This window comes from Anopheles nili, chromosome 3 (assembly GCF_943737925.1).
Source record: "Anopheles nili chromosome 3, idAnoNiliSN_F5_01, whole genome shotgun sequence".
Classification (NCBI taxonomy): Eukaryota; Metazoa; Arthropoda; class Insecta; order Diptera; family Culicidae; genus Anopheles; species Anopheles nili.
This window is the reverse complement of record NC_071292.1, coordinates 55058725-55073973: the sequence shown is the minus strand read 5'-3', so window position 1 is coordinate 55073973 and position 15249 is coordinate 55058725. Positions and strand designations below refer to the sequence as shown.

General features: G+C 44.8%; 2 protein-coding genes across 2 annotated transcripts; both read left to right on the top strand.

Moving 5' to 3' along the window:
- Nucleotides 1-720: 720 nt before the first annotated feature.
- Nucleotides 721-8876, top strand: LOC128727801 (G protein alpha i subunit). Its single transcript, XM_053821746.1, has 5 exons — nucleotides 721-835; nucleotides 7715-8186; nucleotides 8254-8348; nucleotides 8419-8607; nucleotides 8686-8876. The coding sequence occupies exons 1-5, from the start codon at nucleotides 721-723 to the stop codon at nucleotides 8874-8876; spliced, it is 1062 nt and encodes a 353-aa protein (XP_053677721.1).
- Nucleotides 8877-12833: 3957 nt separating this feature from the next.
- On the top strand, nucleotides 12834-15114 carry LOC128724639 (uncharacterized). Its single transcript, XM_053818362.1, has 2 exons — nucleotides 12834-13557; nucleotides 13835-15114. Exons 1-2 carry the CDS (start codon nucleotides 12834-12836, stop codon nucleotides 15112-15114), a joined length of 2004 nt encoding a protein of 667 aa, XP_053674337.1.
- The last annotated feature ends 135 nt before the right edge of the window (nucleotides 15115-15249 follow it).

Genomic DNA, 15249 nt, shown 5'->3' with positions numbered 1-15249 from the left:
TCCGCACTACACGCAGTGCAAGAGATAGTGCGGAAGAATCGGAAGAAGAGCAGCGGGAGTGACGACGGGCCCGAAAGCGGCCGGGAAAAGCGGTGGAAAAAGGTGCTTAATTTTTGGGTGCCGTCGTGTGTTTTTTTTTCACTACGCCACAGCGCGGCGAAGTTTTTGACGCGAAGAAAAAAGTGAAATCATCATATCTTCAGGTGGTGCGCGGGTGGTGTGAGTTTTTTTCGCTTGCTGCCTTCTCTTCATGCTGTTTGATGCGCCTGGCGGTGGCCGAAGAGCCAGCAGAAGCCTCGTGAAGGGTGGGAGCCGTATAATGTTCAACGCAGCGGTGGTGGCCTGGGTTGTTGGGTGCTGATTTCGAGAGCGGATTCCGACGGTTGAGAAAAAGCGGGCGGAAGAAAAAAAATCCCAAACGAAGTGAAGTGAAAAGGCAGAAAAAACGCGAGTGCAGCATAGTGCCGAATACAGAAGGGAAGGAAAACAACAACAAGAAGCCGCCGCGACTCTCTTTCCATTGTGGAAAGGCACGGAGGAGAAAAAGTGGTGCAAGAAGCGGTGCGAGCGCGTAAGCGAGAAGAAGATCACGCGTGTGTTTGTGCGTCTGTGCGCGCGAGGTGCGTCTGTAGCTGTGTCGGTGGTGTGTTACTTCTTCTTTCGCTTCCTTCGAGAAGTTGAACCAGGCGCGCGGGCCGAGTGTGTTGAAATCAAATCAAAATGGGTTGTGCAGTGAGTAGAGATAAGGAAGCCATCGAGCGGTCGAAAAATATCGACCGAGCCCTGCGTGCCGACGGTGAACGGGCGGCCAGCGAGGTGAAGCTGCTGCTGTTAGGTAAATGTCATTTTTCTCCCCTTTTCCCGTTTTGCGCTACGCTTTCTCCCTTCTCCAGACAGGCCACATGCTCTGGTGCGTGCCGCGACCGTTACGATCCTCCGCGGTTCTGCCCTTGCGTGCGTGCGTGCCCTCCGAACGCGTCTGTCAGTTTCATTCTTGCAACTGTCAAGCATCGACGAACGCGACGCCAAAACTCGCCTTGCACACGCCCCAGCCAGAGCTTGATCGTGAAAGGAGCGTAGCTAGCGGCTAGCGTGATATGCTGCGCCAGGACGACTAGCAGAAGTGGAGGAGAAATGCTAGAAAAATCCGCAATCGTTCGCGCAACATATGAGCCATCAACCACGTCCGTTCCGATGCTAAGAGTACACCTTCTCTACGTGTGTTGAAGTGGTCACGATGTCCGGATTTCATCTTGGTCGAGTGGAACAGTGGTTGAAGTCTAAAACAGAGCCCGCTCACTTTGATGATGCTTCTTTGTGTGTTTGTTTCGAAGCTTTCGCCACCAATGAATACTTCCAGCTGGCTGTTAGCGAATGCGAATGCGAACGATTGACAGATCTAATTTCTTAATCCAAGCGTGCTGGAAGCTGACGAAAAGTTGGCATATCAAAAAGCCTCCTTTGACGGCATAATTTTGCTACAATCCCTTGGGATTAGCTTCCTCTGTGCATTTGTAGGGTAAATAAGACGCAACTTTGACATTTATGTTGTGTATCTAAACGCCCATGATATATAGGCAATCCATCGCTCGAAGGCGATGATGCCCTGAAAATAAACCGTGCGAGAAGAAAGACCAACTGCCCACGCTCTTTACTTTCGAAAAAAACTACCAGACCTGTACACAAACATTACAGACCGGAGCGCATCTTTTGTTTACATTTACCCATTTTGGACGGAAATAGCATCGGGGAGCGGTTGGGCTCGGTCGTAAATATGCTCTCGTTACACATCCATTATTAACGCCAAACCGTAAAAAAATCCTCCAGCACGGGTTTTCGGGAAAGAGCTGCGAGTCTCGCAGTTGTGGCGAAGTTGAATTCCTTTCCTTCGAGGTCACCGAGATGGGTTCGATCTGGGGCCGATTGGTGTGCAATTCCCTCGAAGAAAAGTGCACCCGGCGCATGTGGTCTGGACGCACGCTTCTCTCACAACAATCCACTCGATTGTGCACGGAAATGGCGAGAAGATCATCGCGTGATCTCGAGCCCCAGGGGCTGGTGATCATCACTCCGTTGACCGAAAGCGGGTTTCCGCTGCCAAAGGCAAGCATTCCGTTTAATAAAGATGATGAATGCTACCGATTAAGGGGAGCAACAAATTCTCGGGAACAGTATGAGTAATGAAGCTGTGCTAAAGAAAAAAATCGTTCGTCGGAGTCTGTTGGCTTAGAGGTGCTAGAGAGCTAGTAACATAATGGTCGCGGGAGGTAACATCAAACAGCGAGATACAAGGGCATTATGGGTACAAAAAAACGCCAACACTCCAAATAGAATTCGCTTTGGCCACGAACCACCCAAATGAATAGCATTCATTATTTCCTGTAGCGTAAGCGTTCTGTAATTCCTACCGAAAAAAAAACGTAACGAAAGATGCTGAGCAGATCGGAAGCGGGCAAGGAAAAGAAAACACACACTCGCCAAGATAGGAAACATTCATTACCTCCGCCATAACTTCCGCGGTAAGAAGATGGTTGGTACTTGATCGTGTGCTTTGTCCCGATCGAAAGGAAATTACAGCTAAAAAGCAGCGCTACGCAAAATCAGACTAACGTAAATCCATCGAGAACTAATGATATCTACGTACGACCGTTGCTACAGATCGCTAAAGATCGATCGCATGATCTTGCGTTGTTGAAGCACGAAAAAAACGCAACACAAGCAGAAACGGCCGGAACAAAGAGAAGAAAAACGTGGTCTTTAATTGGCCATAGAAAAACCCCGCAGCAGCGCCGGTCCACAGTTTTCGATTCCGGTAAGGAAAATCGAAATCAACCTGTGTGCGTTTGGCCGTTGGAGGCAACAAAAAAAAGTGAACGCGATCGTTTATTTTATTTGGCTTCGCGAATTCGCATTCGAAATTACCAAACTAATAACAACGCGTGGGTTGGAAGTGGTGCGAGGATCGAATAGAGGAGTTTATTTTCGGTCTGGCGATGGACGGCGGCCACTGAGCTCGCACGGTATTTGATGGTCTGTTGATCGAAATTGCATCGCAATGAAGGGGCACAATTAATTTTGCTCACCAATTGGTGGCCAAACCCCCCTGCGGTGAAAGTGATCCTCATCAATTTAATTTCGCAGTTCAATGGTTTTGTGAATTTGCCCATCTTAGCCGACGTATTTTGAGGTCTGATGAAACGTTATTAAATATATATATTTTATGTTTAATTATGTTCACTTTTTACAACTTTGAAATTTTTGCATCAGATTTAAAATTGCGTAGAACAAAAGCAGTTTCGTTGGGGGCTTTAAATCGTAACATTAATAAATGTTCAATTTTTTAGCGGTGTGAAGTAATGCTGTTTCCTGCTATCACCCCACCGATGAGTTGTCGAGTGTGTGGCGCCTTTGAACAGCAAATAACCCCCAGTTCAAGTAGCGCGTTTCGATGAGTCATATTTTCCGCTTTGAAGGAATCCCTCTCCGGAGATATCGCCATCGAAACCCCTTCCACCGCCGGGTTCCCTTGTTTGCTCAACCAATTGTTAGACAAATAATGAAGAAAATTCATTCACTCACTCATTCATTCCGAAGCAAAGGCGACAAGCAAGCAACTGCAAAGGGATAGTGGCCGCAGTGGCGGAGAAACCTTCGTTGCCGTCATAATATCTGCCACCAATTAACATGACTAATTCAAAAAGCGACCGCAACCGAGGGTTTGATATATGTGCAGTAAATGGTATTTGTATGCAAAAATAACTGGTCTTATCTCTTGCAAATTGCAAAGCCTGATTCAATGTTGTCATTTTGATTTTTGAGCAACCTACATTGTTGAAGGCAACGGTAAACATTTCTTAACATAGTATTCTAAGTGTTTTATTTTTACTTGAATGTATGCAATATTCATGCGAATACATTCAGTTTGCAAGATAATTTACGGCCATTTCCTATTTTTTTCATTCAAGGCATTTGAATCTACGTACAGTTTACTTCTCTATTGCCTTTAGACAGAGGTGGGATGCCTTTTCAAATGGAACTAACATGAACCACTCCGCTGATTGTTGTTCTCAATTAACCTACAAATATTTTTCATTCACACGCAAAACACCCCTAACCGTGACCTAGGGCGTGCGTCAACAAATTACTTAGTTTTTTTTTTGCTTTCTGGCGATAAGGAGTGTTGGAGCTTATGAACCCACATTACCCTCTGTGTGGTTGGTAATGGTATCATTTCCCAAAATTCATCACCAAAGGATCTCTTTTTTGTCCTTTTGCGGGAAGGATAACGTCAAACGGTCGCAAGTCCAACCATATTTGTTAAACCAATATGAACATACGTGTGTCAGCGATAAAGGTCGTTTTTTTCCTTCAGTTACTAGCTCAGGGTTGAGAACTGAGCGGAGTTTGTCGCATCACATGACATCACCACCCGGAACGCGGCGATAATCGTACCAATTCATTCACTCGGTCGCGCGTTCCCTTCTCAACTGGTGGTGGGTGCATTCTGTTATGCTCGTTCTTCGGTGACTTCGCAATGTGTGGGCAGGTTTTTCATGTCTTTAAATTCCGCCATCCCATGCGAGCCGTTCATAAGGGCAATTTTCAAAATTTTCGATTTGTATTCATCACCCCAATGCACATTGATCGCTACCCTGGGGCAACCTTTACACATTAAAAGTTCCTGTTTTCGCCCTGCGATTATCACGTTTGAAGTGAAACAGAAATAGCAAAAAAATCGCGCATAAAAAAAATTATCAGTAATTACATTGCGGCATCGGCTTTTCTTGGGAGGTTTTGTTTTATTACACTTCGAATCGCTGGTTCAGATTGTGTACAGCACCGTGAGTCATTAAAGCAAGGAACTGTGTGTGTGGAAAAATATTTCAATACTCACCATTGGATCGCTTTATCACAGTTGTGATGTTACATCTGTTTTTTTTCGATTCAACATTGTTACGTTAGATCCTCATTTTATCAAAAAATATAACAAACGGTTTCTCTTCTAGCAAGTACAATTCTATTTCTATTATAACTAAAGAAAGTAATTAAAAGGAAACATGCGTGACCGCCAGAAATTAAGGCACACATTCACCATTCTCTTTGTATTCGACAACATTCCTTGCCTCCAGCTACCTTTAATGTATGCTCTTGCTCACTCAATGTTCGCTCAGCTACTCTTCAGACGCCCAGACGTTTTGCAAATGATCCGTGACACGTTATGGACACGTGCGGTCATCTAAATGCATGCCGGTTTACGCAAGCAACCAGTCGGCGACTACTGCTAGCGTTCGTTTTTGTTTCCTGAACTTGGCGAAAAATGGCTGGCAATGTTTTCGCTCTAACTATATTGCTGGGCGGCACGAATTTCGCAATCGGCACATTCGCATCATAAAATTAGGCAAAAAAAAAGGTTGTATAAATGTTTTCACCGTTCGTCTCGAGGAGAATGGTGTTTATCTTTGCAGATGGTAAACATTTAGTTGTAGAAAGTCCAAGTCGATGGACTGTTGTGTTCATTATTTGCTAGATTAAGGGTTTCAATGTCTATTCTAACAGACAAAAAATCATAATCTCCTCAATCTTGCATGCGCAACCAGCAGTGCCATTGCATTAGTACGCCAAAGAAAGTTAGATCAATCATTCGATCTTCTGAATGTAGATCACATGTGGCCTTTGCGCATTGCGCGATCGTTCCACATTCGCGGAGGGACATAATATCGCATAAATAAATCATGAATTCCACGATGACGTCTCGATGTGTTTTCTCAGCCCTTTAGACCATCCGCTCGTGTGGGACAGAACAAGTACAGCAATGCATACGCACTTCGTTGCAATGGTATGGCCTCACAGTAGCCTAGCGTTCCTATCTTCTTTTTTTTCGCCGCGATCGCCGACGTTTGATAAAAACACCATCAACACCATGTCGCCCTGTTCTCTCGTAACAGTTTGATTGATAGCAACAGAAAATGAAAGTTCAGCAAGGCCAGCAGAGCGAGGTGGGAAAAGAGAACGAACGCGCGCAGAGAGGCAGGCGATGGCACACAACACCACCCACCCAATCGGCGGACGTGTACATGTGTTCCGAGGGTGTAGACATACAGCGAAAACTAACGCGATTCCCCATTCCGTGGATGTTGTTTCATCCCCCACATGGGCATCCGTCGCGAGGCGGTGTTCCGGCGATAGAAAAAACATGCGATCGCTGATATACGAAACCGAAACGGGGAATGGTGTGTTTTGCTTCTTTGCGGGGTATAACCGACAGATTGACAAAATTATAAAGAAGCAATCGTGGGCGATAAATGTGTCGATTGCAGTCAGTTGCAGCGATAATGTCGGCGAGATACGGCGATGGTTGTCAAACAGAAGTTGCTTTATTGTTCCGGTGCCGGTTGACGTGCAAACTTTAGTCAATGGAGGTCAGATTTTTATTTTAGAAATATCTCCGGCCAAATAAAGTTGATACAGCTGAACCACATGGTTTGGCTAAGTAACTAAATAGCATATTGGATATGTTTTGGTAAACGAAAGAAGTACTGTTGGATGTAACGACGATTCTTCCTAACATAATGGCCATTAACGTTTGATCTCAAAATGGCAGCGCGGTAGTGGTAGAGTAAATTAATCACTCACTTGTGTTACTCGCTCACAGCCCCCTGTGCACCGTTATCTTATTTGGCTAGTCATTCCCATTAAAGCAGTCGAATAAAACGTTGGAAGCACGCCCAAGACACCCTTCTTTCGACACAATGGGGTGTTCGGAACACATCTACAAACGGAAAAAGTTTATGCAAATCCGGAAGATGGTCACTTCCTTGGTCGGCGTTTTTCAATGGCGTATAAAGCGGTATATTTCGAATTTGTGGACATTTTTTGCGCCAATGTCCATATCCGAACTTAATTCTTGTCACGTTTTGTTGTTTATCGTTCGAATTTACACACCATTGTGGAGTTTGGTAGAAGGATAGACGATAGTTGAGAGTAATTACATCCTCATTTAAAATGTAATATGTTTAAATTCAATCTAATATGTTTATATTTAAGCATAGTACATGCATTAATTAAACTAGAAGTTTGTTAAACAAGCAATGTGATGTGACAAATTCTGAATAGCCTTATCGTAGTGCGGTATTGTCAATCAATCATTGCATAGTAAAAAATCAAGGATTTGTCTCGTTTAAATATTATCAAAACAACTGCAACCGGTGCTAGCATAAGCGTGTAAAAAATGGCAATGGTAGCGCAGGTTAAGTCCTTGGACTTTACTTGCCCCACAAGTCAATTGCTATTTGCCATCGCGCCAAAGATCACATCGAGTAGCACGGATAGCCAAGACGGTTCTTGATTTGCCTCATTTGCGATGCATGATTCATCAGATTCTTGTCGGTACCGAGATCCACGATGGTACCCTGGATCGACCGGTACTTCAATCTTGCAAGATTGACCAGCATGACCCTACACAACGCTGTTTGGTGTGGCCTTTGACATAGGCGTTCTAAAAGAGATCAAATTCATTTAAATGCTTCCGAAGCGACTTCTCGATAGAGAACGGTCCAGGCAAGGTTGAGTCTTGACAGGCATCAATTAGAAGGCCTGAAGGAAGAAGTTTTGCGTGAAAATGCACTTACTAAGTCCTCCTTTCATCCACTCTATGCTGCGTTCTTATCGATCCCCCACCCTTGTGGTTTTTTTTTTCTATTGTTCTCGATTGCAGGAGCGGGCGAGTCGGGTAAATCGACGATCGTAAAACAGATGAAAATCATCCACGAAACCGGCTACTCGACGGAAGAATGCGAACAGTACCGGCCGGTCGTGTATAGCAACACCATACAGAGCCTGATGGCGATCATCCGGGCGATGGGGCAGTTGCGGATCGACTTCGCCGACCCAAGCAAGACTGATATCGCGCGCCAGTTCTTCACGTACGCCTCGGCCACCGAAGAGGGCGAGCTGACGCCGGAGCTTGTCTCGCTGATGAAGAAGCTCTGGACCGATCCCGGTGTCCAGCTGTGCTTCTCCCGTTCGCGCGAATACCAACTGAACGATTCGGCCGCCTATTATCTGAACTCGTTGGACCGGATCTCTCAGCCGAACTACATCCCCACGCAACAAGACGTGCTAAGGACGCGCGTCAAGACGACCGGCATCGTCGAGACGCACTTTAGCTTTAAGTCCATACATTTCAAGTAAGTTTTTTGGTTTCACAAAATAAAAAAGGCAATGAATTAATGTGTTTCCCTCCGCTTTCCGCAGGATGTTCGATGTAGGTGGTCAGCGATCGGAGCGAAAGAAATGGATACATTGTTTCGAAGGGGTGACGGCCATCATCTTTTGCGTGGCACTGTCAGGTAAGGACATTTTTCTGAATGCATTAATTCGGTTTTCAATGTCAATTAACACATGAAATGAACTCTTTAGGATACGATCTGGTGCTGGCAGAGGACGAGGAAATGAACCGTATGATCGAATCGATGAAGCTGTTCGATTCCATATGCAACTCGAAGTGGTTCGTCGAAACATCCATCATTCTGTTCTTGAACAAGAAGGACCTGTTCGAGGAGAAGATTGTCCGATCCCCGTTGACTATTTGTTTCCCAGAATATAACGGTAAGGGCACATTTCAGCGATTTCCGTGCTTTTGGGCATTATCGTTCACTCAAAACAATTTGTCATTTTGCTCTGCAGGTTCAAACACGTACGAGGAAGCATCGAGCTACATTCGGATGAAGTTCGAAAATTTGAACAGACGAAAAGATCAGAAAGAAATCTACACCCACCTAACGTGCGCTACCGACACCAGCAACATTCAGTTTGTGTTCGATGCCGTCTCGGATGTGATCATCAAGAATAACCTTAAGGACTGTGGGCTGTTCTAAGCAGGCACGGAGGAAGGATGGGAACATAGCAAAGGCGAACTCACATTCACGGAGCTAGGGGCAGCTACAGACCACCGTGTCCATCCTGGGTTTGGCTCGGTTGGATACGTTTTCTCGGTCGGCAAAGAAATGCTACCTTTACGTGTTTTTACCTATTTGTCGTTAGCGCTATTTTATATGTTTAGTGTAGATTTAAGAAAGCACTACTTCCGAGTATGCGCCTCAGTGCTTAGTAGTGGTAACCGCTAAATCATACCACGTTCAGTTATTCGTACAACTTTCGGAATTATACTCTCTTCAGGCCTGATTCTTATGGTGGTTGCTTGGTGCTTGACTTGCATCCGCGTTCAGCTACTTGGAATTGAGATTACAACAAAAACACATGGAACGATGACGACGATCGCTTTAGATGATTTAAATTACGGTGTGGTGAGGGTAATCCTTCCAACATGCGAACGCGCCAACGCCACTAACTACGCGCAGCACAAAGGCTTAATCATATTTGTTTAGCTAGTGACATGCACTTAATTTAATGCATTTTTTCAACACCGTTGCATGGTTCGTCACAAATATGTCAGTTGAAATTGTCCATGGCGCTTTTCTACTTTATCTTTTTCAACTCTTGCATGTTTTGTTCCCCAAAAATCATATTTATAAGCAAGCGTCGCACGTGCTGGTGGTTTACTTACAAACATCAGCAGTATCCTTTTTCCATTTTATTTTTACTCCTCCATAGATGATTAGGTTAGTGTAGGAAAAATAAAATAGAGCTAGGGGAAAAAACCAATAAACGAGAAGAGATCAGGTCGAACGTTTTGGTCGAAGTATACGCATGAGCGTATATGCTGGAATGCCACTGTGGTATATGGCAAACGGACCTTGAAAATGTTTCTGTTCAATGAACGAACGAACGTACGCAAAAGTATCCCAAACGATAACATAATAAACGTACTCATGGTGCAAATAGACACACAAAAGAAAATATAAAACATGGCCAGCATAATCGGCCGAGCTTTGCAAACAAAACAGAGAATTTAAACTAAACAATGACTGCACATCAACTTATCGCAATAGCGCAAAATTGCCGTGCCAGTCAGTTGCCAACTAGCGCAAATTAGCACAATGTGGTGGGTTATACGGAAAAGGGTTTGGCAGGGAGACACACATATAGTACACTCTTGGAGAGTATGATTACCCGCACGCGCAATGCAGTGAGTTTTCATTCCATCAGAGGGAGTCTATCAGTGTTGCCATCAATAAAAAAGAAGAAGAAGCAGTAACAGGGATTCTTAGATATTTAAAGCTAAAATTTACGTTCTCTTCTCTAGGAGAGTAGCTATCCTGAGGTCATGATTTAGTTGAGCTTCACCCAATTCCACAACGAAAACCCATTAAAACTTTTTTACGTTCGCATAAGAATTATGAGATGTGTTGGTATTATTTTACAAAAGGCTATCACTTCTGTACTACTTTTGTCAAGTAAAACGAGCTACTAGTTTTATTTTATCTTTTTTCTCTTATGCTTAGAACAGCATCATAACACTCTCTCATCTCATGCCCGCTCCATGTATTTGATGTACTTTCCATTATGATATTTTTGCTATAAGAAATCAGCGGACGGCTACGTGAATGCGTGTGATTCATGTAGGCGTTCGATACTTTTGCCATTCCATCAGAGTAATCGGTGAAGACCGTGCAAATGGTCCTGCTTTTTTGTTCCTTTACTTTGACTTTTATTTAATGCTACGCCATTCGCATTTTAAACCGCCAATCCAGAGCCTTTTTATGTTCTGCTAAAACAGGTTACAAGTCAATTGATTGCGTTTGGCACTTAATAGGTTTTTTTTATAAAACTATGCTTCATCAATTCCATTTGAAAATGCACCGTATTATGCTTTGCTTATGCGCTGAGCAAACTTTCTGAAACACCACAACAGTTTGGCTTTGATTATCGTAAAAGAATTAACAAAAAAACGGGTGCATGGTACAAACGTCCATGATCGTGCATGTACGTTTATGTTGTTGCTGTTGTTGTTACCGATCGTGTTTGATTAGGAATTGGGCGTCAGAAAAAAACGGCTACCTGGAATGTAAACATATATAGTGAATATTGCTGAATGGGCAGAGTGTTATTTAGGCCACAATGGGTTCTACAAGAAACATTAAGTTCCAAGAATTTACAAGCATGCTTAAAAGAAGAAGGAGCTGACTGTTGCGTGAGTGCAGGGTCATGCAACTGACGACTGGAGTCTTGGAATAGTTAAAACAAAATATACGCACAAATCAATTTTTGGAACATTTCAGCCAGATGATAGAAACATTATTTTGTAACGAGCGTACATGTTAACATATACATATATTTTTGTAAAATAACCGTGTTATTGGCAAACATTTGTAAGCATCCAAATCCCGTGTGCTTGTGATGGTTTATGAAGGTCGGAAGATCGTCCGCAAAATACTAACTGAAGAGAATATTGAGTCACAATTTATCACAAGCTGCAACGATACCGCGAGTAACTCTTCCTGTTTTATATGCCTAAAAGTATCCTGCCAAATGTTTGGTGCTACCGTTTGGTGTGTCCCGCGATGCAACAAATATAGCTGATAGTGTACCAATCTGCCAAAATCGAATGGTGCAAAACGAGCACAAAACGGGCGTGGAAACGTGGTGTCTATCAATATACGTGTTTACCTACATTGCAATAACAAAATAGGCAAGCGAGATCAAACAAAGCAAATCAGATTCCATGTAAATGCACACGTACACAAACACACACACATTGACAAGAGTAAGCCAATTTTTATATAAACATATATATTTATACACATAGGCAAGAATAACGAAAATAAACCACCGCAAACAGGAGAAAAGTGAAAAAAGGAAAGCAGGCGCACAGGAACTGATCTAACGGAGGCAAACTGAGGGACTGGAGGAATTTTACCGGTAAAAGTATGTTAGAAGACGCAAATGTTTGTTTCTATATATACATATATATATATAAATCTGTGTATGAATGTGTGTTAACTGAAAGCAAATCTATTAATTGATATATAAGGAGCAAATTAAAAGGAAAAATCCGTATTACAAGCTACAACACAGCGATACCGATTCACAATCATGATGGAAAAAAGATACTAACATCGAATATTTAACTACATCAGTTTACGGTCACTTTTGTGAATGGGCGATGGCACGAATTAGGCTGAAGGACCGTGGCACGAACGTTTATTTTTAAATGTTGAAAATGGACAGCAAGTTAACGACGGCGAATGGTGAAAGATGTTTACGATTCACCTCCCGTTATAGCCTGTTGATAATGATGGAATGCCGGATGTTGCAAGGAGAGAATTCAGATTCATTAAGAAAGGAAAAAAATATATTCGTTTCGTTCGTTAGTGTGAGATAGGGAGAAAAACACCCGCAAAAGGATATAACGTACGTTGTGGCAGGACGATGAGAAGAAAACGACTTAATCATGATAGTTATTTTTTCTGCGAAAAAGAACGTAAGCATCCTAACACACTGAACATGTGTGCACGTGCGTGCATTCGTTTATCCTTTTGTGCAAAACCCCCGTTTTCCTTATGTATGCCACATGGAGAGCCCCCGTTGGCAACCCGTCTTGATTTGGTATGATAAATATATTGAACCACAAATGGAAAGTTAACGAATATTTAAATCATTTATTTCAGTTCCACACATCCGAACGAATCGTTCTTACGCACAAAAGATCTTTTGCGAAACAACATGCGATTAGATTGCTACCTTCTCTACGTCAGATTTCATTGTGCTCTGATATTGGATCCGAATATATACAAAACCCGCCAGATTAACGGTCGATTAGACAATCCGTGAACAATGCGTTGTCGGCCAGTTATCATTCGCCACTCAGTTGAACCGAGTGTACTGTGCCCGTGACCGGTGCCAGCGAATTAATCCGAATCAATGCTAACCCGATGAATCCTTCGTGCGTGTCCTTTTGGTGCTTCCTCAGTGGGAGCTTGGTCGTCATTTCCATAGTTCACGTCGCTCAAGTTGTTGCACAAAACCTTCTGACGAACTTCGAGATTCAGCATGGGTACGTGTACCCACCAAGTGTGACTGTGGCCGAGGGAGAAGTTATACACCTGCGACTGCTCGTACCGATGCAAGAGGGCGACCGATGTCTGTATCGAGAGCCTGGTTCCCCAACCGATATCGACGTACACGGTAACGACCCACTGCCCGTCAAAGCACGGCGTAACGTTCAACGCGTAAAGCTGCCCCGACGGATCGATGAGCTAGACTGTGGCATTCGCGTCAATCCGGTGCACCAACGAGACGCAGGATTCTGGAGGCTCACTCTGGTGCGTGGTACGGAACGGATTCGAGGCGTCGCAATGGTGGATGTGATCGAACGTCCGGTCGTACCGGAGGTTGGAATTGACGGAACTGGTGGTGGTAGCGTGAGCTCGTTGAACGAAATCAGCCCCGAACGGACGGAGTACTGCTTCGTTCGACGTCAGGGACCATCCGGAACTAGCCCTATGGCACAGGGTGCAGGAAGTGTACCGATGTACGAACACTGCCAGTTGCCACTGAGCGACACCGATCCGACCGGAGCGGGCGTGTGGAGTGTGATTGCCGGCGTGCAGGGACAAATGCGCGAAATGACGTACGGAATTCACATCGAGAATAAGGGTGAGATTTTGTGTGCCTTGGAAAGTAGTTTAGAGGAGTCCTTTTTTGGTGAGAAATTTGCCCTGTTCAAATCTTCGCTTTTCGATTGCGCTTTGTTCGTTTATCTTTCGCACCGCGAAGTAAACATGATTGCATTGATTGAACTGCTGCTGATAGCGATTGGCCATTGCCAAAGAAAGTTCAATCGCTAAAGCTATTTCGAACCCCACAAAAACGCATTTCAACCAGTCACGTTGCAATGTTCCCGCTAATTTCTACACTTTCCGATTTCCCGCAGAGGAGCGCATCGTGACGGATGTTCACAAGGATCTAGACTACCACGTGCTTTCGTGCAACCTGCTCAACACCAAGCTTATGCTAAAATTCTGTCGCTTCGAGCGCCTTGCGGACGGTTTCGGGCTGAACGTCATCCCTGGTATCGGTACGACCCGATACGGCTACCTCGGTAGCGGATTCGAGCGTAACGAATGCGGCCTCGAAATCCTCAACCCGGACGGACTCGACAAGGGCACATGGAAGTGCCTGCTTGGATACGGCGATGACTCCATCACCAAGGTGTCCGGTGCGGTTGTAGATAACTCGGACATAAGCCCACCGTTATCGATCATCGGGCTAGACGACATGGTGACGGCGCTAAACGGATCGACGACATCGCTGCTGTGCAACGCCAACAAACCCATCGACTACTGCTGGTTCCGAGGGCCGCAAGGACAGTTCTTTTCTCTTTCCGAAAGGCTGACTGAAGCACACAACGATGGCCACTACTGGTACAGCGGCATTTCCCTGACGATGGGCGAGTGTGGTATCACTTTTAGCGCCATTTCGGAGGCTGAACACGCGGGCCAGTGGCACTGCTACGTGGGAAACGGACACATCTCCGCCCTAGAGGTTTCTGCAATTTTCCAGCTGCGCATATCGACCTCACAGATGATCTCGCAGGTCGATCAGGTTGAGGCTACCCTAGATTTTCCCGCCCTGCTCGGATGTGACTCGATTCCCCGTGGAACGCCGCTGCAATACTGTCGGTTTGTGACTCCCACCGGACTTGCGTTCAGTCTGAATGAAAACGTAACCACCGACCGGCCCGTTCTCGAGCGGTTCTACTCCAATCCGAATCACGATCTTGCGAAGGGTTCGTGTTCGCTTGTGATCGCTTCCGTGCACGCGGACGACTTTGGCCAGTGGATTTGCGCGGGAAAGATTGAAGGACACCCGACGGAGCACATTTTTAGCATCACACTGCACGATCGCAACGAAAACTTGGCACCCAACGAACCGAGTGGGGAGTCACTTTCAGCGGCCTCGATCAGTGGTATGGTCATCGGAGCTATCGCCGTATTTGCTGGCGCTATCGGTGTAGGATACTGGCAGTTGCGGAAACACATGCACCGGCAGGCAGCTGCAGTCAACGAACAGATACAAATGCATCGCATGGAATCATCATCCCCGGTGGAACAGGCGCGATTGCGCCAAAGCATCAGCATGATAAGCACCGGGAGCGATGCCAGTAGCACTGAAAGTCCACAGAACACTCGCAAGTACCAAACTAGCTTCTGAAACGGCGTGCCTTATTCACAGATTCATTGCATAGAATTTACAAAATGATAAATATACGTTACATCATGATGGTTCTAATGGGTGTGTCATGACGTTCAGTATGCTAGAATTTATTGTACAATCAATGAACGGAAA

What these genes read in the sequence shown, in the direction of transcription:
- LOC128727801 (XM_053821746.1), top strand. Translation starts at nt 721, where the DNA reads ATGGGTTGTGCAGTGAGTAGAGATAAGGAAGCCATCGAGCGGTCGAAA. An exon ending in GGTGAAGCTGCTGCTGTTAG is followed by an intron (nt 836 to 7,714) that starts GTAAATGTCATT and finishes TCTCGATTGCAG; the next exon opens with GAGCGGGCGAGTCGGGTAAA. An exon ending in CTTTTGCGTGGCACTGTCAG is followed by an intron (nt 8,349 to 8,418) that starts GTAAGGACATTT and finishes TGAACTCTTTAG; the next exon opens with GATACGATCTGGTGCTGGCA.
- LOC128724639 (XM_053818362.1), top strand. Translation starts at nt 12,834, where the DNA reads ATGAATCCTTCGTGCGTGTCCTTTTGGTGCTTCCTCAGTGGGAGCTTG. An exon ending in AATTCACATCGAGAATAAGG is followed by an intron (nt 13,558 to 13,834) that starts GTGAGATTTTGT and finishes GATTTCCCGCAG; the next exon opens with AGGAGCGCATCGTGACGGAT.